This window comes from Mesoplodon densirostris, chromosome 1 (assembly GCF_025265405.1).
Source record: "Mesoplodon densirostris isolate mMesDen1 chromosome 1, mMesDen1 primary haplotype, whole genome shotgun sequence".
Lineage (NCBI taxonomy): Eukaryota > Metazoa > Chordata > Mammalia > Artiodactyla > Ziphiidae > Mesoplodon > Mesoplodon densirostris.
Genome location: NC_082661.1, coordinates 114,635,093 through 114,660,297, shown reverse-complemented (window position 1 = coordinate 114,660,297; position 25,205 = coordinate 114,635,093). Strand labels below are relative to the sequence as shown.

At 44.2% G+C, this 25,205-nt stretch overlaps 1 protein-coding gene across 2 annotated transcripts in view; it reads right to left on the bottom strand.

The window, feature by feature from the left end:
• Positions 1-7,491: 7,491 nt before the first annotated feature.
• EDARADD (EDAR associated via death domain) overlaps positions 7,492-25,205 on the bottom strand; it is a 59,131-nt gene continuing 41,417 nt past the window's right edge. For both annotated transcript variants that reach the window (XM_060090111.1, XM_060090120.1), the window contains exons 5-6: positions 20,717-20,762; positions 7,492-8,061 (exon numbers count right to left, since the gene is read on the bottom strand). In XM_060090111.1, the coding sequence (XP_059946094.1) occupies positions 7,679-8,061; positions 20,717-20,762 (429 nt within the window). In that variant the 3' untranslated portion in view covers positions 7,492-7,678. The remainder of the gene's footprint in view (positions 8,062-20,716; positions 20,763-25,205) is intronic.

The following is a 25,205-nucleotide window of genomic DNA, read 5'->3' as shown; positions in this document are numbered from 1 at the left end:
CCTCTCCTCCTCTGCTGTGGGTCTTCCTCTGGGTGATCTGGACCCCCAGGTGTGGCCCCCCACTCACCCGGCACTTGGATCAGCGTCACGGCCGTGACCCTCTAAACTTGAGGGAAGCAAGACATACCCTCTCATCCATTTATACCCAAGTGCACACGGTTCAGTAGGCGGAGTCGGAATTCCCAGGTCGGAAATCATAGAACAAAGAGGGAAACTGTTTCTCAGTCAGTTCCTTGGGTGCACGCAGTTCCGTATGTTTCAGTTACAAGGGCAGAAAACAGTTTCAACGTTCTTAAGGCCAAAGTGTCATTAAATATGAAAGACAATCCAACAAATTGCTTCTGCGTGTCTAAGTGAAAAAAGGAAGCCGATGTTAGCCCGTAGCTGGGAGAGAGAAGGCCACAGGCATATAGAAGAAATCTGATTCAAGGAGTGAGGAAATGGCCCTAAAACAAGCAACACAGAGAGCAGAAACATGGACCTGGAGGAGAGGAAAATTCTAGAACAGAGAGGTCAGATGTGGAAAAATGTTATAAGGAGGATAGTCATGGCTCAAAACTAAATGAAACATATTCATTCATCTGAAAAAGGGAAAGAAAATTTGTTAGACCATAGTTATTAGGACTGTATTTAAAATAATGTGTTTTTCTATCATATATCATAGAGGAAGAGGAAAAGTCTAGTGCTCCTGGTTGAAGTCTGCTGTAACTGAGGGAGATCGATCCCTTTGTCTTTTTGCATAGAAGCCACTGTTCTCATGATGTTAAAGACGGAGCATCATTAAATTGAAAGCCAAAGAGACTAACTATCCACAGACGGCTAACCTTAAATCTCCACAGAAGAAAAGTCCTTCTGAGTGTTTAGGAAGAATCCCCAGAGTGAGGAACTGTTATTAGAGTTACCTGTTACACATTTCAGCTGAATGACGGGTGATGTCATGATGGGGACCTTCAGGGGAATGGAACCCTCATCTCAGTCATGCAGGCCCCATTCCACTTCTAATATTTGTCAATTTGTAAAATAACTGCACTCTTCCTATCTTTTAGTGGGGCTACTTCTAAGGGTTCTAACATAAAACCAATAATCAATGGAAGGTTGGTTCTAGGCTGGTCTTAAGCCTGAAAGGATGTGAATAGATTTCATCCTCCAGCAGAGGGCAGTACCACATTAAAACTACTATTCAGAAAAAAACAGAAGTGCAGCATCTTTTGTCTATTACCATGCATTTCCTATATTATTATTTTTTTCTTTTTTGCCTCGCCAGGTGGCTTGCAGGATCTTAGTTCCCCGACCAGGGGTTGAACCCGGGGCCAAAGGGGAAGCACAGAGTCCTGACAAGTGGACCGCCAGGGAATTCCTCTATATTATTGAGTACTTATTATGTGTCACAAAAATGGAAGACTCGTTCATACAAGTTATCTGAAATACTGATGGGCAACCCTAGCATACAATTGAAGCCCTAACAATTTTAAATCCTATAATTTTAAATAACTCTGTGCTTTATTTTTGTCTACCTTCCACTTGAGTCTTCCTCTGTGTGTATATGTCCTGGGGGTGTGTGGTGTCTAAAACAGCTTTGCTTTCCATTCCCTTGCAAGTAGAAATTTTCTATTGCAACCAAATAAAATGCTTATTACATAGAGCCTCATCACATAACATCATAACATTGCAGATGGGAGTTTTGTTTAAAAGAGTGTATCTCAGAACTTAGCTAAAGAGATTTCATCCTTCTAATAGCAAAAGGACCTAATCAGAAGTTTAGTTCATAATGTGGTCAATTTAACATGGATCCCTACAGACAGTATAATAAGCAAAGCTCTTAAGTATTTTTTTAATATAAATTTATTTATTTTATTTATTTGTTTTTGGCCGTATTGGGTCTTCGTTGTTGCGCGTGGGCTTTCTAGTTGCAGCGAGCGGGGGCTACTCTTCGTTGCGGTGCGCAGGATTCTCATTGCAGTGGCTTCTCTTGTGGAGCACGGGCTCTAGATGTGCGGGCTTCAGTAGTTGTGGCATGTGAGCTCAGCAGTTGTGGCTCGCAGGTTCTAGAGCACAGGCTCAGTAGTTATGGCGCACGGACTTAGTTGCTCTGCAGCATGTGGGATCTTCCTGGACCAGGGCTCAAACCCGTGTCCCTTGCACTGGCAGGCGGATTCTTAACCACTGTGCCACCAGGGAAGCTCAAAGCTCTTAAGTATTAATGAACTTAAATAATTTCCTTTCTTTCCACTTTTGCCTTTGTAAAGTATTGGGTTAGCCAATAGGTTCGTTCGTTTTTTTCTGTAAGATGACTCTAGTAGCACTTAGCTGTCTTTAACTTCATTCGAAACAATTTTGTTAGATTGTATGTGACAGCTGTCATATCAGCATGCATTTTAAAAAGACTTATCAAAATTGGTGAATTTTTGTGTAGCCATTTTAATATTGAAGATGGAAGGAAAAAAGCAACATTTTCAGCATATTATGCTTTGCTATTTCAAGAAAAGTAAAAATGCATGGAAATGCACAAAAAGATTTGTGCAGTGTAGGGAAAAGGTACTGTGACTGATCAAACATGTCAAAAGTAGTTTGAGAAGTTTCGTGCTGGAGATTTCTCACTGGACGATGCTCCACAGTTAGGTAGACCAATTGAAGTTGATAGTGATCAAATCAAAACATTAATTGAGAACAATCAACATTATACCACGCGGGAGATAGTCGACATACTCAAAATATCCAAATCAAGCGCTGAAAATGATTTGCACCAGCTCGGTTATGTTAATCGCTTTGATGTTTGGGTTCCACATAAGTGAAAAAAACCTTCTTGACTGTATTTCCGCATGAGATTCTCTACTTAAAGTAATGAGAACGTTCCGTTTTTAAAACAAATTGTGACGGACGATCAAAAGTGGATACTGTACAACAATGTGGAATGGAAGAGATCGTGGGGCAAGTGAAATGGACCACCACCAACCACACCAAAGGCTGGTCTTCATCCAAAGAAGGTGATGTTGTGTATATGGTGGGATTGGAAGGGAGTCCTCTATTATGAGCTCCTTTCGGAAAGCCAAACGACTGATTCCAATAAGTACTGCTCCCAATTAGACCAAATGAAAGCAGCACTCGACGAAAAGCATCCAGAATTAGTCAACAAAAAATGCATACTCTTCCATCAGGATAACGCAAGACCACGTTTCTTTGATGACCAGGCAAAAACTGTTACAGCTTGGCTGGGAAGTTCTGATTCATCCACTGTATTCACCAGACATTGCACCTTCAGATTTCCATTTATTTAGGTATTTTTTAAAATTCATATAGTTATTTATTTATTTTTGGCTGCATTGGGTCTTCATTGCTGTGTGTGGGCTTTCTTTAGTTGCGGTGAGCGGGGGCTACTCTTTTTTGTGGTGCATGGGCTTCTCATTGTGGTGGCTTCTCTTGCTGCGGAGCACGGGCCCTAGGGCATGTGGGCTTCAGTAGTTGCGGCGTGTGGGCTCAGTAGTTGTGGCTTGTGGGCTCTAGAGTGCAGGCTCAGTAGTTGTGGCACACAGGCTTAGTGGCTCCACGGCATGTGGGATCTTCCCAGACCAAGGATCGAACCCATGTTCCCTGCATTGGCAGGCAGATTCTTAACCACTGTGCCACCAGGGAAGCCCCATTTATTTAGGTCTTTACAAAATTCTCTTAATGGAAAAAACTTCAATCCCCTGGAAGACTGTAAAAGGCACCTGGAACAGTTCTTTGCTCAAAAAGATAAAAAGTTTTGGGAAGATGGAATTATGAAGTTGCCTGAAAAATGGCAGAAGGTAGTGAAACAAAAGGGTGAGTATGTTGTTCAATAAAGTTTTTTGGTGAAAATGAAAAATGTGTCCTTTATTTTTACTTAAAAACCAAAGGCACTTTTTGGTCAACCCAATATCAGCATATTTATGCTTTTACAGTATTTATTTGCTAAAAATTAACTTTAAACAAAGTTATTTTGGGTTATTTCACAATTGAATTATAGTTCTACTTTAGTTGAGATTTACTTCTGATATTTCTGTATGTAACACAAATAAAACTCATCCTCCATTTGGTCAAGGTCTAGAATCCGAATGAACTTTAATTAAAAACAATATTTGGTGGCCTCCCTGGTGGCGCAAGTGGTTGAGAGTCCGCCTGCCGATGCAGGGGATACGGGTTCGTGCCCCGGTCTGGGAGGATCCCATATGCCACGGAGCGGCTGGGCCCGTGAGCCATGGCCGCTGAGCCTGCGCGTCCGGAGCCTGCGCGTCCGGAGCCTGTGCTCCGCAACGGGGGAGGCCACAACAGTGAGAGGCCCGCATACCGCAAAAAAAAAAAAAAAAAAAAACAATATTTGGTTAAATCTCTCTCTGCTAATATCATACTCTTAATAATTAAAACTTTTCATAAGGTAAATGCCAATATATACAGATGTCAATATGAGCAAATAATGGTAGAGTGAAATTAAAACAACACATTTTTATCAAATCCCGTATTTAAAAAAAAATCCCTTCTACCCTGGCACGTCCCCTATGCAATTATAATAGAAATTTAAGCTTTCATAGCCAGTGATGGAAATTATTAGCCATCAGGGCTTTCAAACTAATGCCGCCAAATGGAGAGATGAGTGGGTGGTGCTCTGTGGTCTCACAGTTTTCCTGTAGTTCCTGAATATAAAGGACAGGACTTCCCTGGTGGCACAGTGGTTAAGAATCTGCCTGCCAATGCAGGGGACATGGGTTCGATCCTTGGTCCGGGAAGATCCCACATGCCACGGAGCAACTAAGCCCGTGCGCCACAACTACTGAGCCTGCACTCTAGAGCCCGCGAGCCACAACTACTGAGCCCACACACTGCAACTACTGAAGCACACATGCCCTAGGGCCTGTTCTCCGCAGCAAGAGAAGCCACTGCAATGAGAAGCCCGTGCACCGCAACGAAGACCCAATGCAGCCAAAAAAAAAAAAAAAAAAGATAAGGAGCGTGCTTAGCTCTGCCCACAGGCTAATCCACCTGAATTCTGTGTCTTAACGTTTTTGATCCAACTCAAAGATAAGTTCAACTGACACTTATGAACAAGAGCCATCCATGTTCAAGAAATCTATGAGGATAAATTCTGCCTAAAGTCAGTTTTGAGATTGAAATCTGAAGTTTGGAATTTTGGAAACATGGCCCACAGAAGCAGTGCCAGTAGGGACCAGTGTCCCCAAGTCAGCCCACAAGTCAGCCCACAAAAAGCTGTTAATTCAGGAATTTGTGAAGCATAGAACTGTCCATTCTACAGAGCCTGATCACCAACAGTGTTTCCATGAGAAAATGTTCATCATTTTCTGGATTTCAAGTCGGGGATGTTAGGAACTGGTTCTTGGTTTCTATTTGCAGCTGTGGCCCTACTGGAGGGAGTCAGAAGCCCATCTCCTTCAGCTGCCGTTCTGACCACCAAGAGTGGCCCTCCCATCGCCTCCTCCCAGGATGCCCTTCATTCCTGCAGGTGGAGGGAGACTGTGGAGATAAGGAAAGCCTTCCCACCCTCCCTCCGCAGGATGATGCTCAAGCTGGGGGTGGAGGTGCCATCTGGAGGTCAAGGCCTGGAGGGCGAGGAGGAAGGGGCAGGCTGGGGAGGGGGGCAGAAAGGGGGTTTCCCTCCCATTCTCTGCCCTCTCCCCTCCCCCACTGCCTCTAAGGTGGTCACAGACCCCGCAGGCTGGGGTTGAGCTGAGGTGACAAGTCTGTCCGGGCGGAGAGGACTGTGAAGGGAGGAGTGCAGGGAGTCCCCAGCTGCAAGGGGAGGGAAGGGACTCACTGGTGGCTCCTGGCCAGGCAGCAGTGAGCAGGATGTCTGTCAGGCTAGGACCCGCTCCTTCTATCCCAAGGTGGTGTCAGGATGCAAGGAGGGTCTGGTACCACAAAACACTAAATAATCACAACCTTTCAGTTCCATTTCCCTAAAGTGTCCATAATAAATGCCAAAGGCTCACCTATATTTTCCCACAGTACATTCTGGGCTAACACGTGAGAACATGTCACATGTAGCCTAATGAGAACACGGTACATAAAATCAAACTCCTAGAAGATAAGACCGCCCTTACAAGCTCTGTACGGTGCCTGGAACACGGCTGACAATCAATACATAGCAACCACTCACTGGACGTCAAGTTGCAAAAGACTCCATTTTTTAAAATCTCTACATTTTATTCCTGGCTGTTACTTTGAGTACATCTTTTGATAAACCTGACATTTATCTGCTAAATCTGATAAGACGAGCTAGGTGTGACTAGCACTGACTGAATCAGAAGTGATGAGTAAGTCTCTATAGTAATTTTGCAAGTTTAGTGTTTACATTTGACGGTGAGGCTGACTATATACCAGCAACCTCATAAAAACTGCTGTAACTGCTAGTGGGGAAAAAATGTCAGTGGTTTAGGAAACAACTTTCTTTTGAGTTAATCCTAATCTCCCTTGTACTCCAACCAATGTCATTCATCATTTTTGCATATTTTAGTCAGGGATTTAAACAGAATCCTCCCAAATTGGACAAAGTGCCTTAATTTTCTAAACCTATAGCCAAAACCAAATAGCACTTCTATGAACTCATCAAGTAAACCAAGGCTTTTCTCTCCCTCCCCCCGCCCACCCCCCAAACCTAGAAAATTCTCTCTAATGACAAACGCTCCCATCCACACCACCTTCCACAGTAAACCATCAAACGAGAACAGGGGATAGTCTTTGGACCCAATTTTTCACTTGGTTTAAAATCCTTTGAAATTTAGGTTTTAATGCATAGCTTCCTTCCCAGTATCACCAGTAAAGATTTCTCTTTCTTCGCTAAAGTGCTGTGTAGTATTATTGGGCCCTGTTTTAAGGTGGGGTAGTAGGTGCTAGACGGGGTTGCATTTCACCCACAGGCCAGGTAGTTTTTATTTCTTAACTGAGCTTTCTCTCGGGGGTGAAACACTCAGCCTGATATACAAGACCTAAAAGTAAATATTAAATTAATTTTTAAACAGCCAAGGGTACCGAAAGGGCCTATTCTTTGTCAACACCTTTCCCATGGTCCTTATTACCCTGCTAACTCCTGACTCTGTCCTCCCAATCACCATCGGTTTTTGCATTTCTTTCAAAAACACTCAAGCAAAGTCCTCTTTGATAGTGCACAGATTATACAAGTATTTGAATAAGAAAGACGGCATGTGTCCTGAAGAGTATCACCATGCAATGCCAGCAGCCTGTGAATTCACCTAAGTACTTTACAACAAAAAGAGTAACAGACTAAAGGGAAACTTCTCTCTGTGGTTTTCTTCTAAGCTGTGGGAGTGTCACTAATCATAAAGGATCTTGTGGATGATGACTTTTAGTTCTGACTTCAGTCTTCAGTTTTTAAGGGAGAGGATACTTTTATTTTCATCATGGCATGAATCCACTCTGATTGTAGCTTTGGCCCTGGTCCCTATAGGAGCCTACAACATATTTTTCCCAATTCCAGATTCAAATATTAAATAAAAACAGATGTGCAAAACTAAAGGAAAATCCGCCACCAAAAACATACCCTACCCTCCACAAAACCACCAGCTTTGGGGAAAACCAAGGTCCGCTGCCCCACGTCCTTTGCCTAAACTTAAAAAAGAACAGATTCACATTGCTCCTTAACCTGTGCTCGGCTCACTGTCCGAAGAGGCTGACGAGAAGGAGCCAAGGTCTAGAAGTTCCTGGGGTGCTCTCCACGCCCCCTCCTGGGCCATTCTTCGTCCACCCACCTGCGCAGGACCTTCTCCACATCGGCCCTGTGGTAGAGCCGGCAGAGCTCCATCAGCTGGCCCACCGTCCTCTGACTGTTGCGGAGTAAGAACTCCAGGGTGGGGCTCTGGGGCCGCTGCTCCAGGAAACACAGTTCATCGTAGGGCATGCCCCACTTGCTTGCGAAATTCCTCCAGTTTTTGACTGTTGGGTGACAGGGATCCAGCTTTATCCTGATCACGTCTAGTAAGTCCTGGTCATTGAGCAAGTCGCTGATGGTGGGGGTCAGGAGCGAGCAGGATGAACAGGTACAGTTTTCTGCACAGGACGCGTCCTTGCTTATATCTGCGGGGACAAACGATACGGTCCACGTGTCAGCAAGAGGCCCAAGAGGCGCGCTCATCTCTTCCGTGCTTTACTTTCCCGCTGAAAGGTTCATAGCATCAGTGTAAGTACAACAGCGCATCTTACAGAGATATTTCAGGATACTCATTTCTACATACTCACCAATAACGTGTTCTTCTTTATGGCCAAGGGTGGCTGCTTTGCCGGAAGCGGTGGCAAGATTTTATAAAGCCAGTTTTCCTTTCTTTCTGAGACTCTCTGTCGCCCAGGCTGTGCATCTGTGAGACTGCTGGCCAGACGAGGGCCCCGAGGAGCAGGGCTTTCTCCGTGGACAAACTGCCAGTCCAGGGCTGTCGGACTCTTCATCTCACGAGAAACCAGCCCTCCTCGCCTGCTCTCAACCCTCACCCCTTCCAAGTTACAAGTCAGCCCTGACAGCTTCTTAAAGCCAAGCACAGCATGTGAGGGTATAATGGATTGCATAATTCTTTAAAAGGTCTTTAAAAAAAAAAAAATAGGGCTTCCCAGGTGGCGCAGTGGTTGAGAGTCCGCCTGCCGATGCAGGGGACACAGGGTCGTGCCCCGGTCCGGGAGGATCCCACATGCCGCGGAGCGGCTGGGCCCGTGAGCCATGGCTGCTGAGCCTGTGCATCCGCAACAGGAGAGGCCACAACAGTGAGAGGCCTGCGTACCGCCAAAAAAAAAAAAAAAAAAAAATACACACACACCCAAAACTGGAATATCCACTCCATATGTGTATTTGAAAATGAGTGATAATTGATAATGCCAGAAAACTTACTTTTTAGATTTATGGCCACCTTATCATGCCTTTGCCTTTATCTCTGTTTTCTTCACCCATGGGGCTGCCTTTGAAGTGGAGCCAACACCCTGAGGTGCGCAGCAGGTGGGACGAGTGGGTGGCTTTGAGCTCAGCCTCAGCAAGAGCAGCCCCGGTTCGGAGGAAGGACAAACTCCCCCATCGGTCATCTTTGGCCTCATGCAGTACCCGGCAGCACGTTAGCAGGAGGGTGAAGTTAGTAGGTAAGTGGTGAGTAGGTCAGAGGTTAGTAGGTCAGAGGCAAACCAGTTATAGTAAAATTGTAAGCAGGGTCTGTACAGCATGGCAATCCAGGCGACTTAAAATATGCAACAGCACTGGGTCTCCTGACCCCTCTGACCAGGGACATTAACAGCTAAAGGTGACACTAGAGATCACTGGCTTGGAAAATTCTGGGAGGTTATGATGACCTTTTCTACACTGAGCAGTGTGGACTTCCCAATTTAGGAAAGTAAAGATCTCAGAAAAAGGGACTCACTTTGGTGACTGTAAAATTGAGAACCAGCAATTTTGAGGCAAGCACGCAGTAAAAGATAACAAGAGCCGTGAAAATTACATTCATGCTCTTTGACCTACTAACGTAACTTCTGAGAATCCAGCCTAAGGAGATCATCTAGAATATGTATATACACGAACATTTTAATTACAGTTTATTCATATTATCCATTTTTTAAAAAACAGTTTAAAAAGTTAGGGGACTAGTGGAATAACTTATTGTACTATTTGATGGGATATTATTTAAGTAATTATGAAGACTATGTAGCAACCTAGAAAATGTTTGTGCTCTCACATTAAGTGGAAAACGCAAGATGTGAGGAATTTATGTACTCATTACAACTATGATAAAAGTCTCTTAATATTACTAAGGAAGGAAATGTACAAAAGTTATAATAGCTGTTGTGGTTAATGTGATAGGATTATGTTTCTATTTTCCAAACTTTCTCTAGTGGTGGTGTATTTCTATGATAACTAAAACAATGTATTACATTAATAAATATATTGTTTAGCATAGAGAAGGCTTAGCAGTGGAGTGACCCTCCTCTTTGCCAAGCTTCACTTACGCCTTTGAGCCCACTCCTCACTTCTTTCCCCATGATTTGTTTCATCAAATATCTCCTTTCCTTCCCCTCATCTCCAGCCACTCAACTCTACTGATCCTCTTTCCTTCATCTACAAATATGTACAGGGCTCCTCTATCATAAAAAATAAGAACCTCAGGGCTTCCCTGGTGGCGCAGTGGTTGGGAGTCCGCCTGCCGATGCAGGGGACGCAGGTTCGTGCCCCGGTCCGGGGGGATCCCACATGCCGCGGAGCGGCTGGGCCCGTGAGCCATGGCCGCTGAGCCTGCGCGTCCGGAGTCTGTGCTCCGCAACGGGAGAGGCCACAACAGTGAGAGGCCCGCATACCGCAAAAAAAAAACCACCTCAAACTGCCCTCCTCTAGCTTCATAACTCACTGAAGTGACTTTCTCTTAACTCTAATTTACTGTTTTTATAAAATGTATCTATTTATTATTATTCTTTTGGCCACACCACACGGCACGTGGGATCTTAGTTTCCTGAGCAGGGATCGAACCCGTGGCCCCTGCAGTGGAAGCGTGGAGTCTTAACCACCCGCCAGGGAAGCCCCAATTTACTATTAAACTTCTAGAAGAATTCAAAACCCGTTGCTTCCAATGCCTCATCATGTTCTTAATCTTCACCTTCTTTGGCTTTGAGCAGCATCTGACCCAGCCTAGTTCTTGCCAAACCCTGTAGAGACTGGACCCAGTTCCCTACACTGCAACTGTGGGCCAGAGTCCAGTTCTGATGGGGTAGAAAAGTCCAGAGAAGCACATCCCCACCTGCCTTTGAGGATCACCCAGACCTCCTGCTGCTGCTGACGCCCCCATCACACCAGCTCCCCTTGGATCTGGCTGCCTCTGGAACTGGGCCCAAGACTCTTTTGCCCCTTTGGACACTGTCTATTGCTCTGCAGGCTGTTTTCCCTGAAGGTTCCTTCTGAAAGCCAAGCTCCATATCCCCAGGCATACCCTACCATGTCCTGGACACATCCCTTCTCTTCTCAGCCTGATATGCTAAGATCCTAGCCTGTCTCATGGCTGAGTCCTTGGGAGTTCCAAGGAAGCGCTCTAGCCCTGTTCTCAGCCTGAAGTTTTCCCCTTCCACATTCTCTCTCCCTTTGCCACCTTCTCCACTCCCAACAACCTCTACAAAACTCTCCCACTAGAATAGAAGACCCTTTCTTTTTGCATCTGCAGGACCCAGTACAGCCCTCGGCATATAGTAAATGCTTAACCAACGTGGGCTGAATGAGTGAGTGAATAAATGAATGGTCAGCCCTGCCCACTCACCTGGGCTCCAGAACTGACTACTGGAAAGCTCCTCTTGATGCTCAGAAGACATCTCCAACTCAAAGGACCCGAAACAGTACTTAAATTTCTCCCGCTATGCACACAAAGCACCTCAAGTCCCCTATTTACACTTGCAGTTCCCCAGCATCCTTACAGATTTCTTCTCTCTATCCAACCAGTTACCAGGGTCCCAGCCTCCCCTGGAAGCTCTCCACACCTCTCTTACTATTCCCCGTGAATTCCTTGAATATAATCTGGGCTCCAGAGAAGGGGGACTACTCAGTTCCCTGAACAGACAACCTGTATTTTCCTTTTCTTCAAAGTCTAATTAAAAGAAAAGAAAAAAACTAATATAAGCTCAGTGTAGAACATTTAAAAATTATATACAATTGTGAATTTTGTATACACTTGAACATTTAGGGTTTTCCCATATTTTCATGACTATGAGGAACAGTTCGATGCAGATCCTTACATATAAAAATTTGGGGCACATCTTTAACCATCTCATCAGTAATGGGATTATTAGGCCAAAAGTTACGAGCATTTTTAGGCTATCAATGCATATACGCTAAATTGCTTTCCAGAAATAAATGCTGTACCAATTTATACTCCAAACAGAGTATAGTGATGGTGCTTATCTCACTTCACTTTTGTCAGCACCAAATATGACTTTAAAAAAATCTTTGTCAGTTGCATAGGTGGAAATTAACAAAGATTTCCTCCATGCCTTTTCTGGTATTTTCTCTCTGATCAGTTATCTATCTCTCTTCTTTCTCTCTCCCTTTCACTGAACTTCCTCTAACTGGACTTCCCTTCAGCTACTGAACTTCATCCATTCTATAAAACCCACCTCAGGGCTTCCCTGGTGGCGCAGTGGTTAAGAATCAGCCTGCCAATGCAGGGGACACGGGTTCGAATCCTGGTCCTGGAAGATCCCACATGGCACGGAGCAACTAAGCCTGTGCGCCACAACTACTGAGCCCGCGAGCCACAACTACTGAATCCCGCGCGCCTAGAAGCCTGTGCTCTGCAACAAGAGAAGCCACCGTGATGAGAAGCCCACGTTCCACACAAAGAGTAGCCCCCGCTCACCGCAACTAGAGAAAGCCCACATGCAGCAACGAAGACCCAATGCAGCCAAAAATAAATAAATAAAACAAATTTATATATATTAAAAAAAACCCACCTCAGATACACCCCTTCATGAAATCCCCCAGCTCCTGCCTAGAATGCTGTCTCATCCAGAATCCCATCATTTTGTTTGCATCTCCTGACTCTGTCTTGCAGTGAGATATTCTGTATGGTTTTTGTTGTTGTTTTTCTTCCTCATTTACCTTAAATGCCCTGAGAACAGATCCATATCCTTCCACAGTATGTCCCACATCTTACAGTTCTAAAATGTTGAATTACATTTACATGTAATATAGTGAGAGTTATTCTTCAGCTTCATTAATAACAGTATACAAAGAAATAAGACTTTAGCTGCATGGTGGGACAGAAGTTTACTTATTAAAAAAAAAAAGAACTGTCTAATGGTGAAGGTGGCTTTGCAGTAAAAGGGGGAAACTGTGCAATTTTCTTTGCCCTTATTTAAAGGTAGGGTCAGGGGCTTCCCTGGTGGCTCAGTGGTTGAGAGACCGCCTGCCGATGCAGGGGAAACGGGTTCATGCCCCGGTCTGGGAAGATCCCACATGCCGCGGAGCGGCTAGGCCTGTGAGCCATGGCCACTGAGCCTGCACATCCGGAGCCTGTGCTCCGCAACGGGAGAGGCCACAACAGTGAGAGGCCCGCGTACCGCAAAAAAAAAAAAAGTTTAAAGGTAGGGTCAAAATAATATTCTGTCAAGTGGAAAAGAAAGCAGCTTACCAAAGGGTATGTATAATTCAGTTTTTGTAAAAACAAAATAATACGGTCATTTATATCCACATAAAGTATATGTTATGCACACATTCATGGGCACAGAAAAAATCTGGAAGTACATATAACAACAATGTTAACAATGGATAGTTCCTAATTTTCTATAGTTACTGTGTTTATTTGGCTACTTAAAAATATTTTTTAAATGTCACAGAAAAATAAAGTAGGATTTACCCCTCTAAGTCCAGAATTAAATGTATTAGTGTCTGAAAGTCTGCTTTGTATTACCTCCATAAGACTCAGGGTTGGCAATGTTTTCTCCTTTAGTGTCAAGAAGAAGAATGAAAACATCATTAAGGGTTCTGTGAAGCTCCTCTAAGCCTTCTAGTATGTAAGAAGCTTCTATTTATTTGAACAACTACATAGACTACAAAATTATCAGTTTGTTTTAAAATATATGATGTGTCAAAAAGCCTATTGATGTTTTCCTTTTGTATTTTCAATGACACAAATGCTAAGCCATTTAGTGAACTGGAATCTACCGAAACTGCCAACTGTTGTGAATTTAAAGTTGCCTTTTAGAATCATAAACTATAATTAGCTCTCTGAGGACTTAAACAGAGAAATGTGTTTCTTTTCCTATGAAATACATTTTGTCCTGCCCTGCTATAAACACCTATCATGTAACAGTGCACATGAAAGGAAAGATTGGGTCATGCCTTGGGGAAGAAACAATTGTGGAGAGAGACAGACTCAGGACCAAAGAAGTTTTCATCAGAAATGGGGAAAAATGGGATTATTATTTGATGCTTCTCAATAGCAAGCACAGGGTGGCTGTACAGCAGAAACTCAAAAGCTGTTTACTAAATGAATGAATGAGAACTGTGCTTTCTCCTCAGGAGACAAGGTAGGTTTCTTACTACTGTTTGATGAATTTTAGGACCTGAAGAGAGAATTACTAGTAAAGGGAAGAGAATGTTGCTGATGTCTGCTGGCAGTTAACAGATATGGTGGGAAATAGAACAGAATTGGTCTTCAAATACAAAAAGACGGATTGATTCTAGATTTGGGGGAAGGAAAGGAGAGTGTTATTGAGAAAAGAGAAGTTAATTATGTATAAAAATTCACTTAGATTCTCTAACAAGTAGGGTCCTCACTTGTCATATTTTGACACGTGACTTGGGTATTTTCCACCGATGCAAAACAAGAATGTATTACACCATTAATTTATGATGACTTCTTATTGTAGCGGCCAAAACCCTGGAAGGACTTGCCCTCTGTAAGTTCAGTTTGAGTACTGGCTTAAACTAAGGAAGAATTTATCAGCGGAGAAAGGGCCAAATTTCTCAGCGATTTTCATCACCACAGTAACTGTCATTTATCAAATGCCTAACGTATAACCGGCCCTGCACTGAGTCCTTTACACACATAATCCTGAAGCATCCGATTCTGCATGTGTATCAAATGGGGCCCATCAAACCCCGGTGCTCCAGCTTCCCAGCTGGCACTTAACATCCATGGACTTTAGATTCCTCATCTATCAAATGGAGATGATAATAATTCCTATAGCTCATGAATTAAATGAGATAAATGATGTGAAAGCATTTTTGTCAAGTCTTATGTAAATGTTATTTAATGATGTTAGGTTTTACATTTATTTTTTTTAAGTAGACTGGAAAAAAAAGAATCCCCATGTCATCTGGCCTCTGTTGACACCTCCTAGCTCACCACATTTTCTACTGCTCCTCACTGCCCACACTTGTCCCTAGAACACTAAGCTCAATGCCGCCTCAGGACCTTTGCACCAACTAGTTCTGTCCCCTGGAGTCCTCCTTCCTCAGATCTCCACATGGCTGGCTTCTTTGCATTATTTAGACCTTGGTGCACATTCTTAGCTAAAGAAGCATCCTTTCCCTGCAGGCAAAACCCATTGTACTCATTTATTTTCCTCAAGGCACCTACCACCATATGAAATTACTTATTTGTGTTTATTGTCTGTCACTCCCAACTAGTATATAAGCTCCAAGAGGAAAGGGATGTAGATGTCTGATGTCACCACTTCCTTACAGGCACATAGTAGGCACTCAATAATGTCTGCTGAGTAAATCAAATGAATGAAGAATGGGACACAGAGCAACAGTCAAATTAGAAACCTCTGGGCAGCCTATGAAGAGCTATCTAGAGATTTTCAGACGAACTGAAAGTTTTTTAGTGCTGAGTATATACAAGGCAGAAGAAAGATGGCTGGTTGCTATGGAGACAGAGTACACTGAGTACCACAGAGGTTATCCACATGAGCTTTAGAGGCGTGCCGACCGACTGTCAATACAGTCGAGGCTGTGCGGGTGTGCAGCTTGGACAGGTTACTGAGCTTGCTAACACCATGGCCTCCCTCTCTGAACAGCGAGAGCGATACCTATTTCATTAGGTTGTAGAGAGGATTAAATGATATCATCCCTTAAAGCCTCATCCTAGTGCGTGGTAAGTATGCAACAAAGAATTAGTAGCTGTAGGGCTTCCCTGGTGGTGCAGTGGTTGAGAGTCCGCCTGCTGATGCAGGGGACACGGGTTCGTGCCCCGGTCCGGGAAGATCCCACGTGCCACGGAGCAGCTGGGCCCGTAAGCCATGGCCGCTGAGCCTGCGCGTCCGGAGCCTGTGCTCCGCAACGGGAGAGGCCACAACAGTGACAGGCCCGTGTGCCGCAAAAAAAAAAAAAAAAAATTAGTAGCTGCGGGTAAGGAACCATAACCAACAGACTTTTTTAAAGCAGTGGTTCTCAACCTTGGCCAAAAAATGGAACTCTCTGACCCCCCTTACCCTGCCTTTCCTGCAGAGATTTACAAAATCCTGATGTCTGGTGCCACCCACGAGATCCTTATTTATTTGGTCCAGGGTGCAGGCAGGACATGGGAATTTTTTTTAAGCTCTCCTGACAATTCTAATGTGCAGTCAGGGTTGAAAACCGTTGCCTTAAAGACATCTACAGAGTAAGTTCTTAGTCAGAAGGGACTGCCAAGAGTAGATTTTAGAATGACAGCTACTTCTCTTTGAAAGATACTGTGTCTGCTTGGTGATTAGGAGTCTGTGGATAGATAATACTTCCCTACGCTCATAAGCAGAATGGATTTTCCTACGGGGCTTTTTTTGCCCCTCTCCCCCTATTCTTCATCCTCTCTCACACACACATTTTACATCAAATCTTAAAGAAGAGTTCAGAAATCAAGCATGTTCATCGACAAGGTATGTCTATGTCATTTAAAGCAAAGTAAGAAACAGTTCGTGTCCAATGATGCAGTGTCTAACTCTCAAGTTTGAGGCTGGCAGGTTATAAAATGCTGGTCAATTAACAGTTAATTGGAACAAGACACAGAATTCACAAGGGTCATGATTGGCTGAGCCTAGAAAATGGCTTCAGTCAGGATGTCAGCAGTGGATCACAGATTGACTTAATGTACCTCCCTGCAGGGGATGTGCTGTTTTATCTTGTACGTCCTGGCTTTTCAAGAGCTATTACCACACGGGTGTTTTCCTCCAAAGCGCTCAGTGCCACTGCTTGCTCTCAGATCGTTATCATAATGCTCCTCATGATAACTAGGTCTTGAGTTAGCTCAAACAATAGTAAACATTTTGTATTGGCAGCTTTGCAAACAGCAAAACATTGTGGTTCTAAAATAAAATAACTCTCTCCTAGGTGTCTATTAATTATGAGATTTGGAAAATACCAACAAGTGTCAAACTACAGTCAAATACTTCTGCAGTTATGTTTGTTAAGGGTGTCAATTCACTCTTTTTTCTGTGTGTGGTGTCCAATGGGGGTGGAAATAAATATATTTAAAATGCCAGTTTATGGCTCTGAGAAATCACTGGGGTGCCCACATACCACACGACTCATCAGAGGTAGTTATTTGATATGAGCTGGAAAATGATGAAGAATTATTTTTATCTATTAAGAAACTGACCCAAGGGCTTTTGGTGGGTGTTTGATCTCTTAACCAAAGGGAAAAACAGTATGGTTTCATTTTCCCTCTCTGAAATACCCCTTTAAGAAGACATCAAGTTGCTAACATCCCTGGGGAGGCTAACTGACAAACTGGATGGATCCTGGCTAGTAAACCACGCAGGGCATTCTGTCATCAAACAAAACTGGAGTGTAGAAAGCACGTTTAAAGAAAAAGAAACACACATAAGAAAGGACCCAGGTTAAAATTCAACACAGAATTTTACATAAATTCTGAAATTATGTGACACAAACATATTTAGTAAGTGTCACTTTATGGACCTAATTTGAAAAAAATGAAAATCCTATTGTATATTCACTTCTATGGGGAAACTAGGTTTAGATGAGGCAACTGCTGAATTATACAAGGTCGTCAGAAAAGTCAGTCTTGAAAAACAGGTAACTGTGGAGAATAGATGGGGAGGCAGGTCATGGTCCAGGTGATAAATACCGCCACCAGAAGGGAGAACAAGAAGAGGTTTTTAACTTTACTATTTGGGAGTTTTGTGTGTTTTGTTTGTTTGTTTTTATAACTGAGGCTTATTCCTTTAATGCCCAAATGTTTTCACTTTGAAAAATTGCCTGAAAACATTGTAAAATGTTAATGTCTCCTGGGGGCTTGCTTCTGTATTCAACGGTTCCACCCAGGGGGCTTTGCTTTTCTAGTAGTAGCTGATTCTGAATTGTACTCTTATTCTTTCCTTGATTACAAACTGTCATTTCTCACTCTGGTCAATTCCCTCCTTCTATCCGAGAGCCCTCCGTTCTCCCCATAGTCCTTATTTTAACCAGATATAAACTGGATGGCAGGTAACTAAGGTTTTCAAATTGCAAGAATTAAATAAAAGCCAGGCTCTGAGTTAAGGCTTGACCAAGGGCCTGATGCGGGGAAAGCAGCAAGCTTCTGGGAAAGGTGTTTCAGCGGCTCAGAGGCTGACTCTGTGGGAGTCGGGGTGGACCTTGGCTTTGTTCCAGAGGGAGACTCTGAGCTGGAAGCCTGACCTTCACCCCCATGTGTGACACTCAGGTATTCAACACGTGTGCTACACAGGCGATGCGTCTGACCAATAGAGAGGCAGCCTGGTCTGGTGGGGATGGGAGTGTTGGGTCTGGCCTGGGGCTTGACTCCCACTTAGGACCTATGTGATGGGCACCAGCCACGGAACCCAGGGCTACTTCTGTTGCATCCACCTGGTGAAGAAAATAACTGGACCCACAGAGTTGTCATGAACGCTTTTTTTTTCTGAGTATATCTCTAAAAGTGCTTGAAGGGGGCCTGGTACATGGCAAATGCTAAATTAGTGTAAGTAAAACAATAAGATAAATCTTACTTAGGTGGCAACTCTCATTCAAAGAGGAAATATAGGGATCTGCTTTTGCCCTTTTTTCCAAGAGCAAAGCCAATAAGTCAATGTCTCTCATTTGCTTGTTTATGGGAAAAAAAACCCAAACCCAACCAAACACCTGTACACTCCTCTGGCCAAAGCATCGTGCTGGGTGGTACAGCTGTTGACTTCAGCAGTACAATTTCTCTCAGTAATACTACCTGCTATCACTGTGAAAAGTTTATTCTCTTTGAAAATCTTCCATGTCTTTTTTTTTTTTTTTTTTTTGCGGTACACGGGGCTCTCACTGCTGTGGCCTCTCCCGCCGCGGAGCACAGGCCCTGGACACGCAGGCCCAGCGGCCATGGCCCGCGGGCCCAGCCGCTCCGTGGCACATGGGATCCTCCCAGACCGGGGCACGAACCCGCGTCCCCTGCATCGGCAGGCGGACTCCCAACCACTGCGCCACCAGGGAAGCCCCTTCCATGTCATTTTGACACAGGTAAAAATTTTTAGAGACAACCTGAAATTTGATTATTAATGACCTTAACTCATAAGAGTCTTTGAACGGTTTATAGATATTCCTAAGCAACTTACTTGATTCATTCTCATTTTAGCTGACGTTTCACATTAGAGTGCAGGGTGTTAGTCTTTAAAAAGTTTAAATGTAGATTTTTTTTAATTAGAAAAGAAATATGTGCTTGTCACAGAAAATCTAAAAACTCAGGTGAGCATATGGAAAAAAAATTTCATGTTCTCATCACCCAGGCCCATCACAGTTAGCCTTTAAGAGATTTCCTTGGTTATTTTACCACATACTGTATGTATTTGCCTACACTGGATCATTTGTTATATATACATTTGTATATACAGATTAAAGTTCTGGGGGTAGATTTTTCTGATACCCACTCGTGTTAGAAATTTTTTAAATATAGGATAGTGAAAAGATTATTAAAATTGCCTCTGCCTGTATGCAAAGATGCTTTCCCCTCCTCCACCTCACTCAGCTAGGTGCTTCTAATTTGAGCCTGTGTCTGCTGCAGTATTTGTGGAAGAGGGAAAATTATTAGCCTGTGGCCTTAGCCTCTAGTAGGGGTGGATTCTGGTCCAAAGAAGGTGAGTTCCACTGGGTGCCTGGATGGGACCCCAGACATTGGGCCCGTCCCATGAAACCTGGTAGGTAAGCGCCACTGTAAGTTCTCCTGGCCCAGTTTCTCCTGGATTTCTCTAATCACAGAAGGACAGTAGCTAAACTGGAACTAGAATCCCAAATTCTGTCTTCCAGAACTATACCTTTGCCATTTGGCCTCCTTAGAGAGCCTGCCACACAGTGGGTCTTTAAGAAATAAAAATCTGTTGCATGACAAAAAACCACCTGGAATCTCACCACCCAGAGATAAAACTAATGCCAACATCATATTTCTAAGGAAAAAAAATTGATTATGCACCACAAGTTCTGATTTTCAGCATTGTTACTTGGGCACAGCCTGGGATTGATGACAGATTATCCTAAGGCTTTTATGAGTCACCAACCCTTCCTTAAAAAAGAAACAAACCAACCCCTGATGAATAGGGCCATTCAATATGTGTTTTGAAAGATATTTTAAAATGTTGGTGAGGTTTTTTTTTCCTAATTATTATTTTGGTAGCTTATTTTAATGCTCACTCCATATTTTCCCCATGATTAATTAATGAGGAATCTAAACATTGCCAAAGTTTCTATCTTACAATAAAGAATACAAAAGGCAGCGGGGGATGAGGCAGGGGAGACAAACTTTAAATGTTTCTTGGTTAAACACACTAGAAGCAGAAAATGGTGGGCACCAGCACATGGTCTAACGTCAGGAGGGGCCCCTTTGGCTCCCTAAGTGCCGGAGGAGGGAAGCGGGCAGCAGGCGGCTGAGCAGCCCTTCCCACGCTGACTCAGTTTGCCTACATCCCATTGTTCGCTTCCACCTGGCAAAGTTCTCTGCCAACACTGGGCTCCCAGAACTCAGAGGGAGGGAGGGTCAGTTCGACCCTCACCTGATCCTAAACCCATCCACTTGAGAAGCCTGCTATACCCCGCCCAAGCGAAGGAGGGTTAACACAGAGAAAATACTCTCTGAAGGCTTTTGTGAAATCCTGTAAGATTTCTTTGCACTTCACTGTGGTGTGTGGTTGGGAAGTTTCTCTAGTGTGTAATACAGATTTTGAAGGTTAATGATAAACATCTCAAATGATCTTGAATTTAGCCACACTAGCTATCACTGAAGCCCAGGTACCTTTAGAGTCAATCATTTACCTGAAAGGGGATCTCCAGTACTGTCTGGAAAGCCATTTTCTTCTCCCTTAAAAAACAAAAAGCAATCTTCATTAAAACCATACCCATACATGATTAGAGATGTTATCAATTTTCCAATTTAGTTAAATTTCCACCAAAAGCTGTGGGTGGGGGAAGGAGGATGGATCTTAAAAATGGTATTTTAATGGGTAGTAAGGCAGACAGAGAAAGACAAATATCATATGGTATCGCTTATACGTGGAATCTAAAAAAATGGTACAAATGAAGTTATTTACAAAACAGAAATAGAGTCACCGATGTAGAAAACAAACTTATGTTTACCGGGGGGGAAAGCAGTGGGAGGGATAAATTAGGAGATTAGGATTGACATGTACACACTACTATATATAAAATAGATAACTAATAAGGACCTACTGTATAGCACGAGGAACTCTACTCAATACTCTGTAATTACCTGTATGGGAAAAGAATCTTTAAAAGAGTGGATATATGTATAACAGATTCACTTTGCTGTACACTTGAAACTAATACAACATTGTAAATCAACCATACTCCAATAAAAACATTTTAAAAATGGGTAGTGAATGATGTGTCTCTCCCTAGAATATAAGCTCCTGGAGGGCAGGGGCCCTTGCCTGTTTGCTCTCCATGCTGGATCCTCCGTGGCCAGAACAATGCCCAGCACACAGGAGACACTCAACACATGTTTGTTAAATGAATTACTGTCCTTATTTTTTTTTAAAGTATAAGTGCACATAACAACATGCTACTGTTTTTTTTTTTAATTTCACATTATGGACTATTTCCCTTATTTTATTTCCTATTTACTTTTTGTTGGGCTTGTTGTTTGTCAGTCCAGGTTATAATTCTTTCCTGTATCTATTACACTTTTTAAGTACATATTACAAAGCAGCAAAGAGAAACTTAAAAAGCAGCGACCAATTCCCTTGAGAGGTAATTGTGTTTCTGCCTGCCTGAGGTTCCATTTTTACAACCAAGGCCATGTTACAGGATATACTACCTGGAGGGATTTACCTGATCTTCTTGTAGTGTGTGTGTGTGTGTGTGTGTGTGTGTGCATGCGTGCGTGCGTGTGTGTGTAAGGGTTTTCAATGAAGTCAGCAGAGGAGACTGACCCTAGTATATGTCTATGTTAACTCCATCTTTATAAAGCTAAAATCTCTCAGCAGCTAACGGTACCCCCTCCATCCCTAGTATTGCAGAAGAAGCACTAAGAGTTGGGTCAAAGCCCTGGGTGTAAGTCCAGCTGCACTCATAACCTCAGGCACATCACTCACCAGCACTGGCTTCTGATCCCCTATTTGTATATTGAGGTGGCTGATAGATTCACTTATCGCTAAGATGCTCCACATTCCCAGGTCTCTGAAAGTGTCATCCTTAATGATGTGTTAACTCCCTGGTGTATCAAACATTTTAAACAGTCTCTTCGTGTTAATCTCCTAAGAAGCCCTCCTCCTTGCTCGGAGCTCATAAATGCCCACGTCTCGGCAGTGCATAGACACTGGTCTAATTACAATCCTAATTTTTTTTCACACAAGAAGTATTCCTGTGCTTCCCTGGTGGCGCAGTGGTTGAGAGTCTGCCTGCTAGTGCAGGGGATGCGGGTTTGACCCCTGGTCTGGGAGGATCCCACATGCCGTGGAGCAACTGGGCCCGTGAGCCACAACTACTGAGCCTGCGTGTCTGAAGCCTGTGCTCCGCAACAAGAGAGGCCGCGATAGTGAGAGGCCCGTGCGCCACGATGAAGGTGGCCCCCGCTTGCCACAACTAGAGAAAGCCCTTGTACAGAAACGAAGACGCAACACAGCAAAAATTAATCAATTAATGAATAAAAACTCCTACCCCCAACATCTTCTTTTAAAAAAAAAAAAAAAAGGGCCTCCCTGGTGGCGCAAGTGGTTGAGAGTCCGCCTGCCGATGCAGGGGATACGGGTTCGTGCCCCGGTCTGGGAAGATCCCACATGTCGCGGAGCGGCTGGGCCCGTGAGCCATGGCCGCTGAGCCTGCGCGTCCGGAGCCTGTGCTCCGCAACGGGGGAGGCCACAACAGTGAGAGGCCCGCATACCGAAAAAAAAAAAAAAAGAAGTATTCCTATGTCTTACCAGCTAGATTTTGTCCCCTAACTCATCTCAATACTGTTTTTGTTTGAGTCCTGTTCCTTCCCACTATCTTCACTAGTACAAAAAGCAAACTGCTCACCATATGTATATATAGTTTGTAAGAGTTTGGGCAGTTTCTAAAAGAATAAAAATTTCTCTCTGCAATTTTTTACTTCTGCAAGGTGAAACCCAGAAGCTCCGAGATGTTAAGGCCACTATTCATTATTCACCCGGTCGTGTGGAGACCTGCCTTTTAGCATCTGCGCGGCTCCAGCAGGACCAGGCAGGCTTGCCCTCCCATCAACACAGTCACGGTTCTGCTCACTGAATTGGAAACTTGTGCGGAAGAAGCAAAAACAGGACCTTCAGTGTCGAGACACACAAATGTTAACACTTGACAGATTTTTGTGGTACTAATGAGGTCCTGCTAAAACATGAACTGTCCTTTAAGTAAAGACCATATTACATGGCATATCTGACTTGATTTCTCATCATCTGGAGAAAATGTTACCAAAATCAGTGTCTGGACAGACTCATCACCCGGATGTAGACGAGCGACATGACTCAGAATTACTTGTGAAGGTTGATGGGGACAGAATTTAGATCTGTGATCTTTATTCTTGCTCTGATTATTATGTTATGCTACTTTTTAGGTTAGTTTTGTAAGAGTGAAATCAGAAAAGACTGATTTTTGTGGTTTTTAGGGTCTTACTGAAACCTCATTCATTACCTCTTTTCTGAGTAGCTAATAGGTACAAGCTCCTTCGGGGGAATCCACCTACAAAGATAAAAGGACCTGAACCCTTGACCTCAAGGCCTGCCCTCAGATATGCTGGGGAAACAGAGTCGCACACGAGTAACTAAAATACAAGGCAGAAGATGGTGCACTTCAATAGGGAGAAAGAGATCAAGTCAGAGGGCAGAGGTTGCTTCCAACAAAAACACCCAGAGGCGCTTTCTTCGAATCAGAGGCATCTGAGATGAGCCTTGATGAGGGTCTGGAGAGTGGGGATGGGGAGGAAAGGACATTTAGCCAGAGGTCCACATGAGCCCAAAAAGAAACGGCAACAGATGGGGCCCCTGTAGGGTGTTTTGTCTGAAGCAAAGGCAGTGAGGGGGTGACGGAGGGAGATGAGGTGGGAAAAATGGGCTGAGGCCTGAAAGCCAGTCTCAGGAGATGGAAGTCACTGAAGGGCTCTCACCAGAAGCAGGGCATCCTCGCAGCTGTAGAGGATCAGAGCTGGAACACGCGCCCAGGGAGAGTGGGGCGGCCAGGCCATTTGAGGGAGAGGGGGGAAGCATGACTGACTCAAAGGCAAGAATTATGAGGCCCCCAAACCACTCCTTTGGGAGAGGAAGGGATAAAGCTAGAGCCACAGCAGGGATACAGCCAGGACGTGGGCAAGCGAGCGGAGGTGAGACGAAGAGCGAGTTTGGAGGATGACATGGATGAGACAAGATCTCGGCAGGAGCTGAGGATGTCTCTGGTCCTTGGAAGAGGCCGGGGCAGGAGACAGAGACATGGATGCTGACATGGTCACGGGAGGAGAGAGAGGCCGTGGAGGGCATGCAGTGAGGTCACAGCCTTGAGGAGCACCCAACAGCCTACCTTTCGGTGGTGAGGGAGGGAATGAGAAAGGAAAGCAGAGGAGGGAGGTCAGACAGGAGGAGAGAAAAGGTCAGGGCTCCAAGGGCCATGTGAAGATACGGTTTGGTGAGGAGAAGAGTGTTTGTGAAAGCAGCTCTAGCAGAGTGGTGGAAGCCAATGCGCTGCTTCATTTTCTCCTGTCTTTGAAGCCTCAGCTTAGACATCACCAGCTCTAGGAAGCTTCTCCAAACTCTCCGTCTGGGTGACGGGCCCTGGGTGCTCCCACAGCATCCTGGACCTGCCACTCCCCAGGGCGCTCGTCAAACTGGGTGGGGAGGTTTGCAGTATCTCTTCTGCACTAGACTCTAGATTACAAGGCAAAGGGTCTTGTCCATGCTGTCCCGTAGTGATTAAAAGGCGTCTGAGACAGGTAACACAGAAGATCTGCGGGAGGGGAAGTGAGTGGGAGGGAGGGAGGAAGGAAGACTTAAATACAGCCCAGGCTCTGGGTTCTCCAGACTGGAGGATGCTGCTCTTCAAGCTGCTGTCCTTACCCCTCTCCCATTCCCTCCCACGCTGCTCTCTGGCCTCATCTCCTTGGTCACAAGTTGGGCGCCTCCACCCCCAATCCATCCTTCTCACCTGGCTCCTGTCACCTAGTCACTGTCAACCAGCTTAGTGATACGTTTAAAAACACCCTAACAAGATGGACTTAGTTGATATTTATAGGACATTTCATCCAAAAACAACAGAATACACATTTTTCTCAAGTGCTCATGGA